Source organism: Hipposideros armiger, unplaced genomic scaffold (assembly GCF_001890085.2).
Source record: "Hipposideros armiger isolate ML-2016 unplaced genomic scaffold, ASM189008v1 scaffold_454, whole genome shotgun sequence".
Lineage (NCBI taxonomy): Eukaryota > Metazoa > Chordata > Mammalia > Chiroptera > Hipposideridae > Hipposideros > Hipposideros armiger.
In genome coordinates, this window is record NW_017731804.1 from 176,150 (window position 1) to 196,646 (window position 20,497).

Genomic DNA, 20,497 nt, shown 5'->3' on the forward strand with positions numbered 1-20,497 from the left:
AAGAAGTCATCTTGGAGGATGGGGGACCCAGCATGAAAGGCAGACTGTGAAAAAATAATCTAACTGTATCACAAACCTATGGGACCAACTCATTGAAGAGGGAGGAGAGTAAGGTGCTGACCTAGGTAACTCGGGAGGTGAACACAGTCTGTAAGAGTAAAAGCAGGAGAAATTGTCCATAAGCATTGTACCCTCGCTGGTGAAGTTGTTCCCTGCACAGGCACAGGACAATAATTCTAATACCACCGTACAGATACGCTGAATTGAACAATGAAGTAAATGGTTGGCAGCTGGTGGGAACCAGGTGTCTCACTATTGGAGTGAAAGGTAACAGAGAAGCAAGGAGAGGAGGCTAGAATGATGCCTGTGGTCATGAGTTAGAGCTGGAGACATCAGTGTGAACTCCTGTTTAGTTTAACAGAAACAGTTACATACAGATATGTGTATACATACATGGGTTAGTATACACACGTATATGCTTTGTCAGCTGGCAGGGCCCAGAAGCCATGACAACCCGTAGCCACAAGCACTCCCACCTCTCCGGAGGGTCTTGGTCTCTAAAATCATCCTCCAATAAAGGAACCATAGCCTTGGAGACAAGGCTGATTCTAGGGCAGGAACTCATAAGAGGGGCCCAGAGTATCTAGTAGTAGCAGAAAGTGAAACATGCTTTAAACACACATGCACTGAGGGGGGCATTTCAAAGGGACACAAGAGCCAACAGACCTGAAAATAGCCAAAGTTGGAACAAATTGAGCAACAAAATAAGTAAGGTAGTGCTGGTTTATAAACCAAAGTATCAGATAAATCCACGAGTCCATGCTGATATAAATAAGTGATGCATAAATGAACAGGGGAGAAGAGACAAATCTCCCATGCAGAATTCCATGTAATTTGTGTAGACTGTCTGGCTTCAGGGAAGGGTAACGTAGCCCCCTACTCCTTAAGTGAGGGCTGCACATAACGAACCCTTCCAAAGAGGAAGTATGAAGGGGAGTGGGAGGGGAACTTGACAGTGGAGAAACCTGACAGACACGACCTCATCCAGGTGACCAAGGTCAACATCACAGCGATAGCCATGACATCAGTATGTGCCTTGATATGATGTGATGAGAAGGGCACTTTACCTCTGCGGTCTTCCTCCCCAAAACCCAGGACCCCAGTCTAATCATGATAAAAATCAGCAGACAGGTCCCAGTTGAGGGGCGTCCTACAAAACCCCTGACAGCCCTCCTCAGAACTGTCCTGGTCATCACCAACAAGGCGAGCCTGAGAGGCTGTCACAGCCAAAGGGAGGCTGAGGAGAGCTGAGGACTGAATGTCATGTGATATCCAACATGGGATCCTGGGACAGAAAAGCATATTAGGTGAAAACTAAGGAAATCTGAGTGACGTATGGACTTTACCTAATGAGGGTGTATTGGTTCAGTCACTGTGACAGACGTTCCTACTAACGCAAGGTGTTCAGGAGAGGGACGCTGGGTGAGGGTCTGTGGGAACTCTGTATGCCAGTCAAGAATTTTTCTGTAAATCTAAAACTTCTAAATGGAAATATTTACTTTACAATTGAAGCAGAGTTTGTGTGTGTGTATATATATATATATATATATATATATATATATATATATATATATGTATTGGGTTGTCGGAAAAGTCATGACATATTTTTTTGTTTTTCGTTGCAAAAATGCGTCATGACTTTTCTGACAACCCAATATACATGCCAGCAAACTCACACTAATATGAGGCCATAAAGGAAGAGGAAGGCCCTCAACTCTCAGTCTCTGTACAACTAACACCTTCATGGCCAGGCCCCGTTCCACCTGAACCCTCACAGCAGCCCTAGGAGGCAGAGCACAACGGGCACGTTTTGCAAATTAGGAAACTAAAGCACAGAGTTGGCTCAAGATCCCTGCGGACTGGACCTTGAACCTGCAGCCAGTCGGGGACCAGGGTCCCCACCACAGGGTCCACTGCCTCTCTCACGGTCTGATCGCACTTCCGGGCAGTCCTCCTTCCACGCCAGCTGCCAGCCAGCCAGCCAGGGCAGCCCTGGGAGGCAATGCTCACTTGGTTGGAAAAGTTAGAAAACTGTCTGAGGGCGCCACCTGGTGGTCTTCCCCTTTCCCTGCAGCGGTCTCCCGCTCTCTTGCCACCCTTGCAGGCTGAATGGAAGCTATGAGGCCCTGAAGGGGGGCAGCACCATCGAGGCTATGGAGGACTTCACCGGGGGCGTGGCAGAGACCTTCATGACTAAGGAGGCCCCAGAGAACTTCTATGAGATCCTAGAGAAGGCCTTGAAGAGGGGCTCTCTGGTGGGCTGCTCCATCGATGTAAGTCGCTCACGTCCAGGCTCTGTGCTGGGCCAGGGGCCTGAGCCAGTGCCCTGGCCACACACAGGAGAGGCGTGACTTATGGGGGAGGGGTCAGTGTTTATTGTAACTAAAGCAAGAGTTTCTATTTAATGTTTTGAAAATTGCAAAGGTAAGACATACTTGCTGTATCAGGAGGAAAGATCCCGAGATACGGAAAGGCACGTGTCGAGCCCTCCCTCAGCGCCCCTGTGACGCCTACTGCGTGCCCTTTACACTCTCTCCGCGCTCCTACAGCAGGCATCCGCATAGGTGCACAAGCACGGGGCGGGTTGGTCTCATTTCACTAAATGGAACTTTACCATGTACTTTTCTGAAACTTGTTTATTTCGCTTCATATATCATGAAAAAATGTATCAGTAGATAGAAACCTAACAGCACTTAAAATTTTTCCTTTATGTATACAAGCACACACACAGAATTCTACCTAGTCTATTTTTGAAACCGATTCAAATTTTCAATCTCCTCTTAGATTAACCTTAGGACTTCATTGTTTGCTTGTAAATAATCCACTTCCTCTGAGTTTTCCAGTTTGGACATAGAGTTGTATGTGACACTGTTACACACGTCTTCCGTGTGTGCGATTGTGCTTTCCTCTCATGCTACATGAGAGGACCGTCAAGTTGTCCTTTTTGGGGGCAAAAAAGTGAAGTCATCACTGGAGTCTGAGCTGGGAACAAGGGCCTCCTCACCAGAAGAGACTGGGAATTGCTGAATGTCACTGCAACCCTCTGAAGGGTGTCCTGTGTACCCATTTGCTATGCCCCAGACACGTGGCCCTCACCTGGAGGAGCAGAAAGTACCCGGCCAGCCACAGAGCTCAGTCTGGCTGGGCAGCAGAGGCCTGACTCACACAGTGGGCCCAACGCTGCTCTTTCCGTGTTTCAGATCAGAAATGCTGCAGAATCCGAAGCCCGGACTCCGTTTGGTCTTATTAAGGGTCATGCCTACACTGTGACAGCGATTGACCAGGTGGGTGACATGACTCCCTGCTGATGGGGTACAAGGATTGGTCTTGTTAAGGGTCATGCCTAGACTGTGACAGAGGTTGGCCAGGTGGGTGACATAACCCCCAGCTGACAGGGCACAAGGACAGACTCAGCAACACTAGTTCCTTATGCTTGTTCAGCGCACCACAGTTCATACCACACTTTCAGACATTTCAAAGAATGTCTCATCTAAAGAGGCAGGCTGGAATTCAAAACAGCCAAACAGGAAAGAGAGAAATGAGGCTCCAGCACGGTACCAAACTTGTTTAGCAGGTATGAGAACCGGGTTCCCCTAAATCCAGTCCTGTAATAGTCAGGGTTATCCAGAGAACAGAAGCCATGAGAGAGAGAGAGAGAGAGAGAGAGAGAGAGAGAGAGAGAGAGAGAGAGAGACAGAGGAAGTGATAGAGGGAGGGAGGAAGGGAGGGAGGGAAGGAGGAGAGAGAGAGAGAGAGTGAGAGAGAGCGAGAGAGCGGGACAGAGAGAGACTGAGGTTCATTATAAGGAATTGGCTCATGTGATGATGGAGGCTGAGAAGTCCTGTGATTGCATCTGTAAGCTGGAGGCCCAGGACAGCTGGTGGTATAGCTCTAGTCCAAGTGTAAAAGCCAGAGAGCCGGGAGAACCAATGATACAAGTCCTAGGCCTAGAACAGAAGGAGCCCAAAATCCCAGCTCACAGTCAGGGAGAGAGTGAATTGTTCCTTCCTCAGCCTTTTCGTTCTGTTTAGACCTTCAATTGATTAGATGGAGCCCACTGACAGTGGGGAGGGCCATCTGCATTACTCAGTCCACTGATTCAAATGCTAATCTCATCCAGAAACACCCTCTGCAGACATGCCCAGAGTAATGTGTAACCAAATATCTGGACCCCCGTGGCTCAGTCAAGTGGACACATATAATCAGCCATCACAAGACCTCTTGTCAGCAGCTGTGGTCCAGGGCGGAACTGATCTCTGGGGCCCACCTAGACCCACGCAGCACCATTCTGACTTCCAGTGACGGCCTGGCTTGGATAGGGGCTCCTCAAGGGGTGCATGGGGCAGGGAAGGGAAGAAGATGATGAAAGAAGAAGCCAAGAAGCCCAGGGCTACACCCTCCTAGGTTCAACTCCAATGAACTCCAAAAACCTGTCTTGGTTCTCTTGTCTGTGTCTCTTAGATGGGCCTCAAACCTGGTTTGTAGAGGACACAGGCACCCCTGGTGTCCTCCTGTTGCTGCCTGTGCTTTGGGGAACACTCTCTGTGGGAGTGAAGAGTGTGAAAGCAAGCGCCTGCTCCCCTCGCTCACCAGGGGCCGTGAGCAGAGCAGTCAAGAGGGGAGAGGCACGTGGATTCTTTAGAATTGTAGCTACTTGCGTAGGCTCCTTTCCCCCTTCCTCACATGCCCTGCCAATCACTCACCTGAGTAGGCATGTGGTTTTTAATTTTAGATCTAAATATTATTCCAAGTAACAACAGAAGCCTTCCATCTCATATGACAGCCTGTTCAGTTGCTTTTGCCTTCTCTCTTCCAGCCAGGGCTTTACCTTCCCTGCATGGTTCAGTCAATGAACCTCTTCAACGGTGAGGTGCAAGCCGCATCTTGAATTCTGGAGAGGTTATACTAACTTAAATTGTTTTTACACATCAAAATACAATCTGTGCCGAGTGAGCCGAGTGAGTGGGGATAAAGAATTCTGAGAGCTAAGATTCCTGGTTCGCTGATGGATAGAAGTCTTTTACTCCTGCTCTATTTCCTCCAACATTTTTCTAAAATGCACTGGAGGAGAGTATTGGATTTAGAATACTTAGAAGTGTTTTTTGCTTACTGTTGTTTAAATTCCCAGCATGTGCTTACATTCATATCATTCATCGGTGAGTAAGATGCTAAAGATGAATAAAACGCAGTACAGCCACGCACCCCTTAACGACACGGAAGCATCTGAGAAGTGTGTCGTTAGGCGAGTCGTTGTGTGAACATCATAGGATGCACGGAAATGTCGGTATGGGCACATGACTCAGCAGCTCCACGGGCACGCTGAGAACTCGACCATTCGCTGTGCTGGGTGCACACAGATGGGTAATACTTGACCCGCCTCTGGGATAATCCGGCCTAGAGAGAGAACTCAGTCATGTGATGATTCATGTGGACTAATTTCTCGCTTATCACAATTCTACTTTATTTCCCAGATTCAGCGTAACCATTCTGGGGCGGTCAATAGCCCATCACTGGCAATGTTGGCCATTATGTTCAACGGGAATTAGGAAGTTCCAAGGGCGGGGAAAGCTGATAAGTGTCGACATGTCTTTAGTGTGTTGTAGTCAAGAGGTTTTTTCGGTAAAGCCAGCTCATGGTTGGAGCTCATGGATGCATTTATCATTTCACATTTCCCCAATGCTTTTCTCTTCTAGGTAAGCTTCCGGAGCCAGAAAATCAAGCTCATCAGAGTTCGGAACCCTTGGGGCCAGGTTGAGTGGAATGGGTCCTGGAGTGATAGGTCAGTCCCCACCCATCTCTCTGGCTCACCCCGCTTCTTACTGTTCTGGGGCGCAAGGGGCCAGGCTGGTTCGTGCAGATGTGGGAAGGAGGGACGGTTGGTCTCTATTGTCCACTGGCTCTTATGCAGGGTCCTGTCCTGCTCTAGGCGCCTCTCTTCAGCCCTCGGGCCCACCTTGCAGTCAAACTTGATTCTCAAAAGAGAGTCTTAAAGCTGCTCTTCAACTTTCATATAATTATATTTATGTCAGTGAATATATTAGCACATCCGCATGGCATTGTGAAAGGCTTCGTCTCCAGTCATGAGTAGCTCTAGTGAGCAGTGTGTGTGTGTGTGTGTGTGTGTACATGTATGTGTGTGTTTGTCTGTGTCTCTGTGTGTGTGTGTATGTATGTGTGTGTATATGTGGTGTGTGTGTGCATGGTGTGCCTTTGTGTGTGTTGTGTGTCTGTGTGTCTGTGTGTTTCTTTGTGTGTGTCTGTGTTTGTTTGTGTGTGTGTGTGTGTATGCGCGTGCACTTTGCGTGGTGGTGGGGTGGCAACGAATAATTTTGGTGCGAGAATCTCTGAAATATTGCCAAGCAGGTCATTAGAGGGTCCTCTCTAATGGTCACTGATCATTGGCCAGAGGCCCAGTGGCCCAGTAGAGAGAAAGAGGAAATGGACACACTACAGAGCAGCTAACCAGGGTTATTTATTTGGCCCCCAATTATCAAGGAAGGTCTGCCTTTCTGGTATGTGTTCCTTCCTCTCCCTTGGGAAGTGGCTCAGATGACTGGGATCAGGTGTGTTTTGGTGTGCTCAGGCAGGGCCCACCCTGAGCTGTCTCTCCCCCACTCCCTCCTCCTTCTGCCGAGTCTTCTGCTGTCCCCCCTTCCACCCACCCGCAGCTCATGGGGCTCTGGGGAGTCCTGCAGGAAGTCTAGAACTAGACTAACACTGAGCAGGTGATTGTCCTCAGCTCTGACAAAGGCCCCAGGTCACCAACCGCCAGTGTGTCAGTGGCTTTATTAACCAGGCTCCAGCCTGAGGGCACAGCACACACCTCCAGGACTGCCATGGTCCCCGCCGCTGCTCTCGTCCCTGCCCCCTGAACTCTCAGTAGCTTCCACCTTCTCCACATTGGCAGAGACCGATTCAGACCAGACCAGACCAACATCAAAGGAGGGAAGGGCTGCACCTCCCTCTCCTGGCAGAGATGAAAAGAACAGAAATATTGACACCAGAGTTCATGAGACACCTCCCATCATGAGTAGACTTGTAGAGCCTGGCACTGCACACCCCACTTCCTGGGACAGATTTCCTCCACCCAGGGCCACTGTGGTTTCAGCTGTTGCTCATGACCCTCAACCTAACCCTGACTTTGTTTCCTCCTAGTTCTTCCGAGTGGCGTTCTGTTGGCCCAGCTGAGCAACAGCGCCTGTGTCACACAGCTCTGGATGATGGGGAGTTCTGGTACCGTGTTTGTCTGTTTTCTCTTCTGTATTAAGCACAGTTATGAGTGTGCCCTGCAGCCCTGGGTGCAATGAACATCACCTTTCTTCTTCCTTCCTTCCTTCCTTCCTTCCTTCTTTCCTTCCTTCCTTCCTTTCCTTGTAAATCAAATACTTCTGCCTGAAATCCCTTCTATACACCCAGGTTGGCAGAGAAATTAATCTGTTATGTTTTGGGGACTTGCTCCATCTCCAGGTTTGTTTTGAGTCTCAGGGGAGTTAGATGGTCCAGAGAACACGGGGCAGAGCCTCTGGTCTCCGCCCAGCACCCTTCCTCTAGCTCTCTGTCGTCCAGGTCACATGGTGAATTTGAGGACAGGCAGCCTGCTGCTCACGGGCCCGTCTGAATGGCAGGGACCCTTGAAGCCGTTTCCTTGCGAACATCTAAAGATATAGACCTAAGTGGGAGGGAACGTGCCTTCTGGGCTTTCCACAGGGCTGGACCTCTGTATTTAACTGAAAGCTTTAATGCGCCTTCATCTTTAGGAGCGTTTGTCAGTCGTATTTCTTCCTGTGGGCTGCAGACACAGTTGGCTCTTCCAACCCTGAAAGACCACAGCTTTTAGATGTCTGACTCTGCTCCCTTTTGTGTGTTTGAACCAGTCAACTCTGGCCTGAGCTCCTCTCTCCTAATACCATATTAAATACAACAAGCAAAACCCAGAAACTACCCCAGCTTTCCTCATTCTTTTCCCCTAGAGTGCAGCCTCAACAGGTATTTATTTGTTCTGCCTTCCATATTTTTGCAGACAATAGTTTTAGCAAATATTTTGCCATTCATAGCATGGATATTTATTTTCCAACTCCAGTATTTCCTTGCAACGTGCTGCCCAACTGTTACACTGATAGCACATATTTTAGAATTCTGTTATGGTGGCTCCTAATTCAAGAACCAATGGCTTAGGGTAACACCAGCTGCTATGACTAATAGACTTAACATGTATAAAGGACTCAAACACGATAACGTTTACTTCTCACTCATGGTAACAGTCCACGAGGACATCTCTATTCTGTGAGTGGTTCTGTCTACGCAATGATTCAGGAACCCAAGCTCCTTCATTATGTGGCTCCAACATCCCCTGGGGTCCACACGGTCATCTGCAGAATGCCCACAGAAGAGGGAAGAAAAGGAAAGATTCAAGAAGACATCCCCACTTCCTAAAATGTCACGTCCAGCGTGGCAAGGGCATACAGGTTTCTCTTAAGGGGCGACGCAGATTGAATAAGAGCAAGAGACAAAAGTAAGATTAAGAGCGAGACCAAGGGACTCAGCCAGAGAAGACTGAGTGAGCCCAGAATCGGGTCAGCGCATAGCTTTTATTGAGAAATTTGAAAAGAAGTGAAACTGTTTTACTGCTGTCAATCAATTTGTAACCCGTGACTTGTGTGTGCCTTAAGACCTTTTCCATTAGCATTCCCTTTGTGTTCCAACACATCCTGTGCCTTCACACTTCCTCCACATAGCCCCAAGACACTGTTACTGTGTCCTCCCAGGGGAGATAACTATTATCATTCCAATAGGTCCCAGTCACCTGAGACACTCCCCAAGAGAGCTTTACAGATATCATTCCATCCGGCCTCAGTTTTCCAAGACACTCTCTCGACTAATGGGTCAGAGGCTAGTGCAGGGGGGTGGTAACGGAATTGGCTATAATGCAACACTAAAAGCCTTAGCTCAGAAGTAACACATCTACTGCTTACAGCCCACCTTAGTTGGAAAGGTAGTGTGCAGTCCCTGGTGGGTGGGCTTGGGTGACCTGCTAGCCAGCTCTACCTCAGGAAACATGAAGCTGAAAGTAGAAGAAATTTGTGGAAAACATACAGGGTGCTTGAGTGATTGACAAGCTGTGGAATTGGAAATTAAAGACACACGTACCTTGAATTTTGAGTACAAAAGCTCTGGGTTAATAATGAGTTCTGTGAAAAGAACAAAACATGTAGAAAAAAAAACTGAGATCCGGGATTAGTATCCTCACACAAACTGCCAAGTGGGAGCAGGCGGTAGAAAGCAGTTTGAGAGGCTGTCTGTAGCTGGGGTCCAGCTAGGGAAGGGGGAGAAATGAGGCAGAGGAAGTGAGAAAATCCACAGTGGGAGGCCCAGCAAAGAAGAGTGTCCTTCGGGTCTCCACACGAACACTGAGGCCTTCCCTCAGCTCCCTGCTGGAAACAGCACCCCACCCGACACCCTCTTCCTTCACCCGGCCTTATTTTCTTTGTAGTACTTACATATACTCAAACTATATTTTTACCTTTGATTTCTTACCTTCTTAATCCTTTTCGTAACTTTTCTTGACCTTTTTTGTCTTTTCTTTCTTCCCACACCTGAAGTCTCCCCACTCCTTGAGGACAGGGGCAGGCACTCGATCACCATTTGTTAGATGAGTGAATGAATGAATGAATGAATGAATGAACGAATCAAAAAAGGAACGGGACACGTCATCACCACCATCTACACACTGTGTCCCTCCACTTTGTTGCAGGATGGCGTTTAGCGACTTCAAGGCCCATTTTGACAAAGTAGAGGTCTGCAACCTCACCCCTGATGCCCTGGAGGAGGATGTTGTCCACAGATGGGAGGTGACGGTCCACCAAGGAAGCTGGGTGCGGGGCTCCACGGCTGGGGGCTGCCGCAACTTCCTGGGTTGGTAGTCTGCCTGCCGCTCTCTGTATCATTCCCAAGTGTCCAGTCCCGCCCCGGGATGTGAATGGGTCAGGCCCAGGACCCTAGGGATATCCCGAACCGTGGGGTTAGACACTAGGATTTCAGGGGTGATGGGGAAAGAGGACTGAAGGGGCTTACCAGGAAGCTGGGTGAAAATTGCTCCGGGAAACTCCCTTGCTTTACCACTTAGGTTATTTTCCATTACAAGTGACAGAAAACACAGCCCACACTAGTTCAGCAATAGAAAGGGTTTGTTGTGGTCCGTAACTGAAAGATTCAGAGAAGGAGGGTGGGCTTTCAGCACTGGTCCATCGCCTGTTTGTTTGTAATCCTCTGTTCTGCCCTCTATCCTCAGTAGCTGACATCCTCAGCCCAGCTTTCTTTGTAGTCACAGGAGGGCTGCCCACAGCACCCCAGGTTTCCTCATTCACATGCACAGTGGAAGCACCTACCTGTCTCAGACAAAAGTCCTCAGCTTCCCTCTAATTGGGAATTCCTTGAACCAGCCACTATGGCTGGGGAAAGCTGTGGGCTGAATGGCTTTGTTCCAATTCTCCATGGCGAGAGGGACTCTCATAGATTAGTCGGGGTTCATCCTCGGAGCTGGGAGGGAGGTTGATTCTGCTCAAATGGCACCACCGTTAATTAACCAGATACTGAGCACAGCCGCAAGTGCCCTGCTCTCTTCTTTGAGATGCCGAAAGGAAAAAATAAGATGGAACAAACTGTAGGTGACCAGACCCAGAAGAATGTATTTTAAAAACTGTGTGGGAGAGCCAGCCAAGTGGCTCAGTTGGTTAAGAATTAGCTTAAGAGCAGGAGCTCTGAGCAACAGGGCCGCCAGTTCGATTCCCACATGGGCCAGTGATGCTGCACCCGAGCTGAGCTGCCGCTGAGCTGCCAACAGGTGGCAGGGTGGCTCAGCTGTGAGAACACCTGCTCCCAACAACAACACTGTCTGTTCGATGGTGGGTTATGCCCGCCCGCAACTAAGACTGAACTCGGCACCTTGCTGAGCTGCATGGCTCAGTGGCTAGAGTGCGCGCTCTTAACAACAAGGCTGTTGGGATGTTGGCTACGCCCACCCACAACTAAGACTGTAACACAGCACCTTGAGCTTAGAGGCCACAAGCTGCCAACGGGCAGCCAGATGGCGACTGGAGCCCTCCACAAGAACAGCAACTTGGCTGGTCCCCCTCCCCAATTCCCCAATACTGTTCCCCTCCCTGAATTCTCCAACTTAAAAAAAAAGTGTGTAGGAAATGGTTCCAAAGGAAGTGGAAACAAATGGGGCAACACTACATTCTCACAGGGAAGTCTAGAATGTGGGGTAAGAGGGCAGTTGGAACAGGGAAGACGTTTTCTCAGGTTTCAAAGAACGGTGGGTGGATGGGTGTGTGTGTGTGTGTGTGTGTGTGTGTGTGTTCCCTTCATGTTTTTGTTTTTGTTTTTAAAAGAAGGGGAAATAATCAACCTCTTTCAAATGGCAGACACCTTTTGGACCAATCCACAAATAAAGTTGTCCCTGACTGAGACGGATGAGGGGCAGAAAGACTGCACTTTCCTCGTGGCCCTGATGCAGAAAGATCGGAGGAAACTCAAGAGGTTCGGTGCCAATGTGCTGACTATTGGCTATGCCATTTATGAGGTGCGTGGGGGCCGGCCGTTCCTCAGAGCCCGCCCTGAAGTCCTTTGTTCTCGGTTCCTCTTGGGCCCCATGCCAGTCCCTAAACTGTGTCCAAATAGCCCAAACCAGCAGCCGTCCCTGAGAACCCAGCCCCTTCCTTTCCCATCGCAGTGCCCGGACAGAGAGGAGCACCTGGACAAAGACTTCTTCAGGTACCACGCCTCCCAGGCCAGGAGCAAAACGTTCATCAACCTCCGAGAGGTCTCCGACCGGTTCAGGCTTCCCCCGGGTGAATACATCCTGATCCCCAGCACTTTTGAGCCCCATCAGGAAGCCAATTTCTGCCTGAGGATCTTTTCGGAGAAGAAAGCCATCACCCGGTGAGTAGCAGGTTTAAGAACCCTGTTTATTCAGTGGCTCGTTCACAAAGGAGTCACTGGGAGAGTGTTGGAGCCGGGACCCCACTGTCCCGATTTCCTGAGAAACCAAGCAGCAGGGTTTCCTAACCCACTTGCAAGGTGGATGCATCTCCATTTGAGTCCTGCCCCTCCCCTCCCTCAAACAAACCATTAAAAAGTTCCTACTGCAATTGTTCCCAGAATCGTTCTCACAAGGTCCTCTTGGGTGGGGTCCTTCATCTTCCAGACCTGTCACCAAGAAACTTCTGGAGTGAGAACCACATTTAGGGACGCTAGCGCCCTCTGCATGATGTAGGGGGTGCTGTGGCACGTTTCAAGAAGGACATGTCCTTTCAGCTCATTGAAACAAACGCTGGCAAGTCTGCCTCCCTTTGGACATATCTGATATTCTCCACCTCTTCTTTGCAGTGTCTTAGCAAACTTATTTTGTATCAGTTATTTCTGTGGGAAAATTTCCCATTACCACCATTGGTTGCTCTGTGGCAGAGGGGAAAAAAATGTTTCAGGATACAAGAATCCAGTTCTTTTTCCAGTGGAAACATTGTAGGGATCACCGAGAATGGCAACACTGACTAATTCTTTGTTTAAGCCACACCAATCCCCACCAGAGGACCCCTAAGATAACAGGTAGAGACAGCTGTGCTGAGTGGCCCACTCTGGTTTCATCTTGTGTTTGGTGGCACAGAACTGACTGGTGGTGTGCACGCAAAACGGGCCAAACTACCAAGTCTGCTCGGCCTGCCCAAGTGGATTAGAAAAGGTGTGGTCCTTTATCCTCAGCTAAATGGAAGCAATTAAGTCTTTAATTTTAAAAAACTCTGCTGGAAAGCTGTCCGCCAGTCTTCTCCCAGATACTAGTACAAGCTAAGGGGATTTCCCAGGTTCTGTTCACACAAAAACACAAAAGAGACCCCTGCAGATTGGCCACTCCTATGGGTGTCAAGAACATGAGAGAGTGAGCGCCAGGCTGTGCCAGCCCTACACTCAGTGTCCTCGTCCCTTTGGTGGGTGTGGTCAGTCCTCAGCATTTAAAGGTAGGTGACTCCATCCTCAGGCTTGCCCTGAACAAGACGCTTTCATCTGCAGTGACAGTGAGCATGAGAGTCACTGCGGCTCTGGGACGGATGAGCCACACAGCTCTTTTCCACTGGTGTCGTTCTCGTGAGAGGGCCCTAAATAACAGTAGAAGCACCCTGAACGCATTCTGTTGTGTGAGCCCGAGGGATAAGCAGAAGTGGGGGACTACCCTGGCTCCATCCTCACATTTGCTTCTTTGTATTTTCTTCACGTTTTTAGCAGGTTTAAAAGTGTTTCCAGTATTTTCCCTCTTGTCCTCAAACACAGACACATAAACACAGTCCCACCCGCAGTCAGGGACTTGTGTCCCCGGGGAGGGGCAGTTTCAGGTGCACGCAGATCCGACCCAAGTTGCTCCATAATCTTTAAAATTCCCCCACGAGATTACCCCTCTGTAGCTGAATGAATGCCTCCAGTGACCATAATCTCCTTTGGAAAGAGGCAGCTTATGGGGGGTGTGAGGGAACTTCTCAGCTCTGCTGTCCTATATGACACTTCAATGCCCCTTGGTGACATGCATCCAGAAAGCAGGATGACCGCTGTTCATCTCCTTTTAATTCTAGAAGTCCAGGTTGTGCGAGTTCTCCGTGGGCGGAGGCCACGCTGCCCACTCTTATTTTCATGCTGGGCAGGGTCTGAGTGATGAGGGACAGGGAGGTCAGTGCGTGGGTCTTCAGACCCCGTGAAACGCAATTGTCATTGCAAAAGAAGGGCTTGAATGGGACACAACCGTCCAGTAGTACCTCTTGGCCCTTTAGCACCGCAGAGCCTAATGGGGAAGTCAATCCACAACTGTCAGCATGTTTCCTGCCCCCACAGGGACCTGGATGGAGATGTAGGCGTTGACCTTCCTGAGGTGAGCCTTCTCATGTTACTGTGGCAGGCAGGACTCGGTGACTGCCCTGGAACCTCTCCTTCTAACCATAGTGTCACATAAATCTCGGAAGTTCAGGGAGTGGTTACCTGCAATCAGGTAAGCACCTTGATCTCCTGGAGAACAAAACTATGCCTTTAACCCCTCAGGGCCCAACAAGACCCAGCAGGGAACCAGGTGGGTGCTTGGTAGAAAACTCTGGAGTGATCTTTCTGCTACTGATTGGCTCTGTCCTGAGAGGCAGCTGCTGCTTCTGGAGGGGTGGGATATCTTTAAAATGTGTTCGATTTAAGAGCAATTGATGAAAGAAAATGAGAGAGGCTGGTAGATTCCTGTGGACTCAGGGGACACATCACTTCTCCCCTGTGCTGTGTGTTGTGGAAAGTGGGAGCAAAATTTATACTTGTGGGAGTCTGTGAGACTTTCCAGCTGGGCAGCCTGACACGTCCCAAGTCAACGGTGATCTGAACTTCGGAGGGCACTTTCGGCTTGTGGCTGCCCTGTCTGGCTGGCAGCTTATTAACAAGGCCAAGACCAAACCAAAGCAAAACAGGACAAACACCTGAGACATTTTCTGAGCTCTCTCCACGCACCAGGCCCGGTGCTCCAAGCTAGAAACAGACTCCCGCCCTCAAAGACGGTATCACCTAGGGACACAGATGACTGAGCAACTAATTACAGTCAAGGGTGGTGAGTGGTAGGAGAGGATGGGGACAACCTTGGCCGGCCGGACTCAGTCAGGAGCCCGGCTTCCTTGAGTGCTCGCGTCTGTAATGCGAGGAGGGCTCAGCAAGTCCCCTAACAAGGCCTTCCAGACACTCCTTCCAAGGAGCCTTAACCAGGAGCGGAGACCGCGCTCCTAATGCCACAGGCAGGGCCACTTTCGAGCTCAGGGGAACCACACATGCCACCTGGCTGAGGGATCCCGGCTGCTTCCTCGGTGGCACCCTCTGCGGCCGGGCCTCTTTCCTGCGGTTTCTTTGGGAAAGCAAATGACAGTGTCTTTTCTGTGAGTCCAACGCGAGCTCCTTGGTCCATCCTCAGCCTCCGAAGCCAAGTCCGCCGGGCCGGGAGACGGAGGACGAGCAGCAGTTCCGGGCCCTGTTCGCACGCGTCGCTGGGGAGGTGAGGTGCCGCTGTGGCCGCCTGGCCCGAGCCCCTGTGCTGAGGGCTGCTGCCACCCAGGGCTGCAGTGACAGGGAGGTGTCAGTGACCCTTCCTAGAGGCCGGGTGCCCCAGGCGCAGTGGAGCTGGCCATAGGGTGAGAGCAGCCCTGGTCACTGAGAGGCCCTGCAGACAGTCCCCCAGGGCACCTCACGCGCCAGCCTGCCCGGGGATGGCACATGGGCACCAACGCCCTGTGGAGGCGGCTCCTTTGAACTCTGCCCAGAAATCACTGCCTCATCATGCTCTCTTCCCTGGCCAGCCATGCTGCTGTCAGGGGGTCCACCATGAACACCGGGGCCATGGGGGCTGACACCAGGGAAGGACAGAGTCTGTCCTTGTGTCCCCCTGTCCATTCCCACCTCTCTGGCTCAGTTTGCTTGGTGGAGCCCCTGACCCCTCCTGGGTTTTCCCTGCCCCTGCTCAGGCCTTGTCTTCCTAGAAACTGCCCCGTCCTGTTCCCTAGAAGCCTCTCAATTGGCTGCCGTAACTAAAATTAGCCCGATAAACCAATTCATGGCAAGATGCTGGTGACTATATTAGCTTCCTACCCCTGACCAAGTTCCTGAACAATAAAAGAGGAAGACACTTAAACCTGGAAATGCAGCCCTAATGGTGGGGTTCCAGGCACTGGCAGGTCAGGGACACTCGGGGACCACGGCCTGGGGTGGAGGAAAGTGTGGACCTGTGGGGCTTTGTCTAAACCAGCAGACAGAGTGGCCGACTGCAGCCCTGGGCAGGGGAGCAGGTGAGGGTCGAAAGGAACAGTTCCCAGCCTCGGGAGCCATCTGGGGGACTGGCCTGGGTCAGGAGGGACTTGGGAGGGGGGAAGTTGCCGGAAATGGAGACCTGGCTTTGGAAGGTGAGGGGGGCCTGTTGCAGGAGAGTCATTGAAGAGCAGTTCCTGTGCAGTCCCGCCCTTCTTTCGGCCAGCTGGGCGGCTTGCACACTTGGCCCCGTCTCTCTTGCCTCCTCCGTTCAATGGGGACCTGGACTGGATCAGCGATTCTTCACTGGGGCTGAATATCCCAAACCCCCAACCCAAGGGTGGGACCTGGGCAGACATGTGAAAATAACTCCACAGGTTATTTGCTGGTTTGCTTGTTCAAGCATCCAGGAAAATGCAGGTTTCCTCTTCAGGAGGCCTAGGGTGGGGCCTGAGACTCTACATGCCTAACAGGCACCTAAGTGCTGTGGATGGTGGGAGTTAGTGGGATTTAGTGGAAATTCTTAGGTTAATGGTTCTGAAATTCACCCCTAGAGGTTTTGAAAATAAGAGATACTCCCAGTCTTCTGACTGAAATGGTGCCTGCGGAAAGCTCCCTGTGGGCATTTTTAAAGCTCTCCAGGGACTGCTGCTGTGCAGCGGTTGGGGGACTCAGACCGTCAAGTCCCAGAATCATCGGGGTACTTTGGCTCAGGGGCTGGGAGGCGTATGCCTGGCTGCCCCGTTCTCTGGGCCCTTTCTGGGTTAGGTATGCAAGTCTGAGAAGTGAGAGGGCTGCAGCAGGCTCCTGAGGGCCCGTCTGTCACTTGAGTCAAATCAAGCTCAGGACTGAGAGAAACTCACGAAGATGGTGCTGGGGGCCATGAAAAGCAATTGTCTCCACTTCCACAGGACATGGAGGTGACTGCAGAGGAACTTGAATATGTTTTAAACGCAGTGCTACGAAAGAGTAAGTGCTCACACCACCCAGCCCCCATCGGGGACCCCAGGGCTGACAGTGGCGGCCCCCTGCCGGGTCTCCTCCAGCCCCCTACCTCGCCCTCACACACACACACTCCTCAGAGCCACAGACCTGCTTCCCAGAACTGACGTTAGATGGACTTTAAAAATTACTTTCATTGCTTATTTCCCAATAACAAAAATGATGCAGGTCTACGGTAGAAAATACTAGAAAATGCAGAAAAGCCTAGTGACAAAGAGGAAAATGACCAATAATCTCACCACCCATGAGTGACCACTGCTAACATATGTGTGTGTCTTCACATATGTGTGTAGTATGTGTCATCTGTGTGTGTGTTTATAGGTACCCACACATACTTGGTATTAAATTATAGATACAATTTTATATTTAAATACAACAGCTTTGAGATGTAATTCACATACTATACAATTCACTCATTTAAAATATAGAATTCAGTGGTTTCTCGTGTGTTCACAGAGGTGTGCAACCATCACCACAATCAACTGCAGAACATTTTATTGCTCCAGAAAGAAACCCTGTACCCAGCAGCAGTCACTCCCCGTTTCCCCCAGCCCCTGGCAAACACTCATCTGCTTTCTGTCTGTAGAGATTTGCCCAGTCTCAGCTTTTTACACAAAAGGGATCACAGAAGATGCGGTCCCCGTGTGAGTGGCTTCCTCCACTTAGTGGGATGTGCTCAAGGTTCACTAATGGTGCAACCGGCCAGGGCTTCTTCACTTCTCTTTATGGCCAGAGGATAGTCCATTGTATGAACACACCATGCTTTGCTCGTCCACTCCTCCACTGCTGGGCAGTGATGGGGCCCTTTGTGGCAATTGTGAATAATGCTGCCATGAGCATTCAAGTAGAGTTATCTGTGTGGATGTGTTTTCATTTCTCTTGGGTACATAGCTAAGAGAACTGCTGGGTTGCATGGTAACTCTACATTTAACATTTTAAAGAACTATCAAACTACTTCCCCAAGTAACTTTTGCATTTCCACTAGCAGTGTCTTGGTGTTCAAATTCTGCAATGATTTTAAATCCTCCCTTTTAAACTCAGTTTTTATAAACGTTTTCCCGTTTCATTACATATGCTTCAAAAACATGATCCTTAAGGATTATGAAATGATCCATCATGTGGACATCACCTAACTTAGTGTCCATAACCCTCCACTGGTCATTTATATCATTTCTAAATTTTTGCCATTATAAATAATCTGATGATAAAAATCATCATTGGTAATTCTTCGTTTAGGATTCTTAAAACTAGGATAAATGAATAGAAAGGTATTCTCATTTTTAAGGCTCTTTTCATATTTTGCAAATTTTCCTCCCCAAAGGCCACGTCAATTTCTACTCACTCTAGCCTCCTAAGAGGGTGACCATGTCACCAGCCTCACCAGCCTGGATCTAACCACACTGTTGAGCTTTCAGCAGATGGGAATAGGCTTATCTTATTGGGGTCAACTGAATTCTGTTTCATGTGTGATTTCAGAAAAGGACATCAAATTCGAGAAGCTGAGCCTGATTTCCTGTAAAAACATCATTTCTCTAATGGACGTATCCTTCCAAATACCTGGGCAGAAATAGATGCTAAGTGTTTGTAGTGTAATGCGATCATGTCTTCCTTCCTTAATGCACTTGGCTCAGACCAGTGGCAACGGGAAGCTAGAGTTTGATGAATTCAAAGTGTTCTGGGACAAACTGAAGATGTGGACAGTATGTACCTGGCCAGAGCATGGCCTCTAGTGGCTCAGACAAGCCCAGGACAGAGGGGGCTTTAACAGGCCAAGGTGCTGCCAGCTGGAGGGTCTGTTGGGAAAGGGCAGAGGAGGGAGGTCACGGCGGTGTCGGAGGGCCTGCCCCACGCACTGCCTCCCGGCCCTCGAGGGGAGTCTCTGCCCCGTGCTGGTGGTCCCCCGGTTGCGGCTGCCAGTGTGCTCCTGGTCCCCACTCCCTCGGCTATCTTCCCCCAGGGCCTTTTCCGGCAGTTTGATGTAGACAAATCTGGCACCATGTCCTCCTACGAGCTGCGGACCGCGCTGAAAGCTGCAGGTAAAAAGAACCTGGAATGTCAGGCGCAGGCTGACTGCATGCCAGGTGCTGTTGGGGTGGCCCCTCGCTTCTCACGCCCTAGGAGATGGCGGGTCTTTGACTTGAGTTGAGGCTTCTTCAGGGCCCAGAGCCTTTAGTGACAGAGCCAGGCCACAGACTCAGGACTCTCTCATGCATGCCAGGCCCCTGCTTTGAACCATGGTGCAATATTGGCAGGAATCCTTAAAACGCATCCACCAAGGACGAACCTAGCCTGGCCCCGAGGCCTCCCAGCCTCTGGCCAAGCAGAGTTACCTGAGACCCTTTGGTGGCAAGCTGCCGTGCTTCCAAACCTGCAGCTTCTGCCTTCAGATGATGATGGTCCCCGACGCGGCAGGGCAGCCCCTCCTGTGTTCTGGGTCAGGGAGGTGCTCACAGAGCTCATGACCCCTCTGCCACCTGTGGCTTTGTCACCAGCAGGCTGAATCCAAACCGGACGATTCAGTCACACTTTATACCTGTCTCCCTGCACGAAGGGTGAGTTCCAGGTGGCATTCCTAGCCCCCCAGCAGTCACTGCAGTGGCAACCCGAGCCTCTGGGGCTCAGCTGCCCTCTGCATGTAGCCGCGGATTGCACGGCCACTGCAGCTTCATAGACGTGCCCCAGGCCCTGCCAAGGCTTGTAATCCGGTTCCCTCCCAGGGAAGGCAAGTATCTGGAGACACTGTCAGCTTCATGGTTTCATACAGGAACAGAGTACACAAAATCAGAACCATCTGGGGTCCTACATTAGGGAGGAGAAAACCAGATGAGCTATAAATAAGCTGGGTGCCACAGATGAGATTTTGTTAGGAGCTGGAGACCTCGTTTCCAGGGCAGGAGGACAGAGCAGAGGACAAAGGGAGCCCTTCAGAAGGAAGGTGTGACCAAGTCTTTTCTATTCTGACTTGGGGAAGCGAGAGAGGATTGCCATGGAGAGCAGGTGCCAGGGTCCTGGGCATCGCCAGCATCCAGCCCCCCACCATTCCGTGCAACCTCCAGAAACTGCTCTGCCTCTGGTTGGCCTCCTCCTGTCTGGAGTCAGCTGAGGAGGTGGGAAGACCTCGGTGGACTTGTCAGCAATACTTCCAACATTTCCTGGACAGTGAGAGTGTAGGCTGAACGAAAGGGGGCAAAGTCATCCTGAGGACAATGGTTATAAAGCAAAGCATTAAATATTGGATCAGAAAGGAACTTTAGCTCATCTCAACCTACATTCAACCAATGGGGAAACCAAAGCCTGGAAAAGTGAAAAAACCGCCTGTGGCCTGAGCAACCCCGGGCTCAAACCCAGCTCCTCCCCTGGCCTGGTGTTCTCGGTCCCCATCACCCTCTGTGGGCAGCAGCACCCCTGCTGAGAAATACAACTTCTAGATCCCCCAACAGCTTTGGGTTAAAACACCCTTGAGAAACATCCACTTACTGTGGTTGTCATGGCTGGAAACTTCCTAGGCAGGCAGCCGGAAGTGGGCTCAGACATGGAACTAGAGGGGAGGCTGGTGAGGAACAGAGTGGCACTCGGACAATGCTCAGTATTAAGCTCCCCGAAGTGAGGTTTCCTGAAAAGTTCGTGAGACACA

At 50.4% G+C, this 20,497-nt stretch overlaps 1 protein-coding gene across 3 annotated transcripts in view; it reads left to right on the forward strand.

The window, feature by feature from the left end:
* Positions 1-20,497, forward strand: part of CAPN9 (calpain 9) — a 46,266-nt gene that overhangs the window by 19,167 nt on the left and 6,602 nt on the right. For 2 of the 3 annotated variants that reach the window (XM_019665829.1, XM_019665831.1), the window contains 11 exons: positions 5,754-5,839; positions 7,216-7,293; positions 9,812-9,972; positions 11,484-11,641; positions 11,792-12,000; positions 13,936-13,972; positions 15,035-15,115; positions 16,773-16,830; positions 18,340-18,404; positions 18,495-18,563; positions 18,821-18,899. In XM_019665829.1, the coding sequence (XP_019521374.1) occupies positions 5,754-5,839; positions 7,216-7,293; positions 9,812-9,972; positions 11,484-11,641; positions 11,792-12,000; positions 13,936-13,972; positions 15,035-15,115; positions 16,773-16,830; positions 18,340-18,404; positions 18,495-18,563; positions 18,821-18,899 (1,081 nt within the window). The remainder of the gene's footprint in view (positions 1-5,753; positions 5,840-7,215; positions 7,294-9,811; positions 9,973-11,483; positions 11,642-11,791; positions 12,001-13,935; positions 13,973-15,034; positions 15,116-16,772; positions 16,831-18,339; positions 18,405-18,494; positions 18,564-18,820; positions 18,900-20,497) is intronic. The other variant, XM_019665830.1, reaches the window with a different exon arrangement.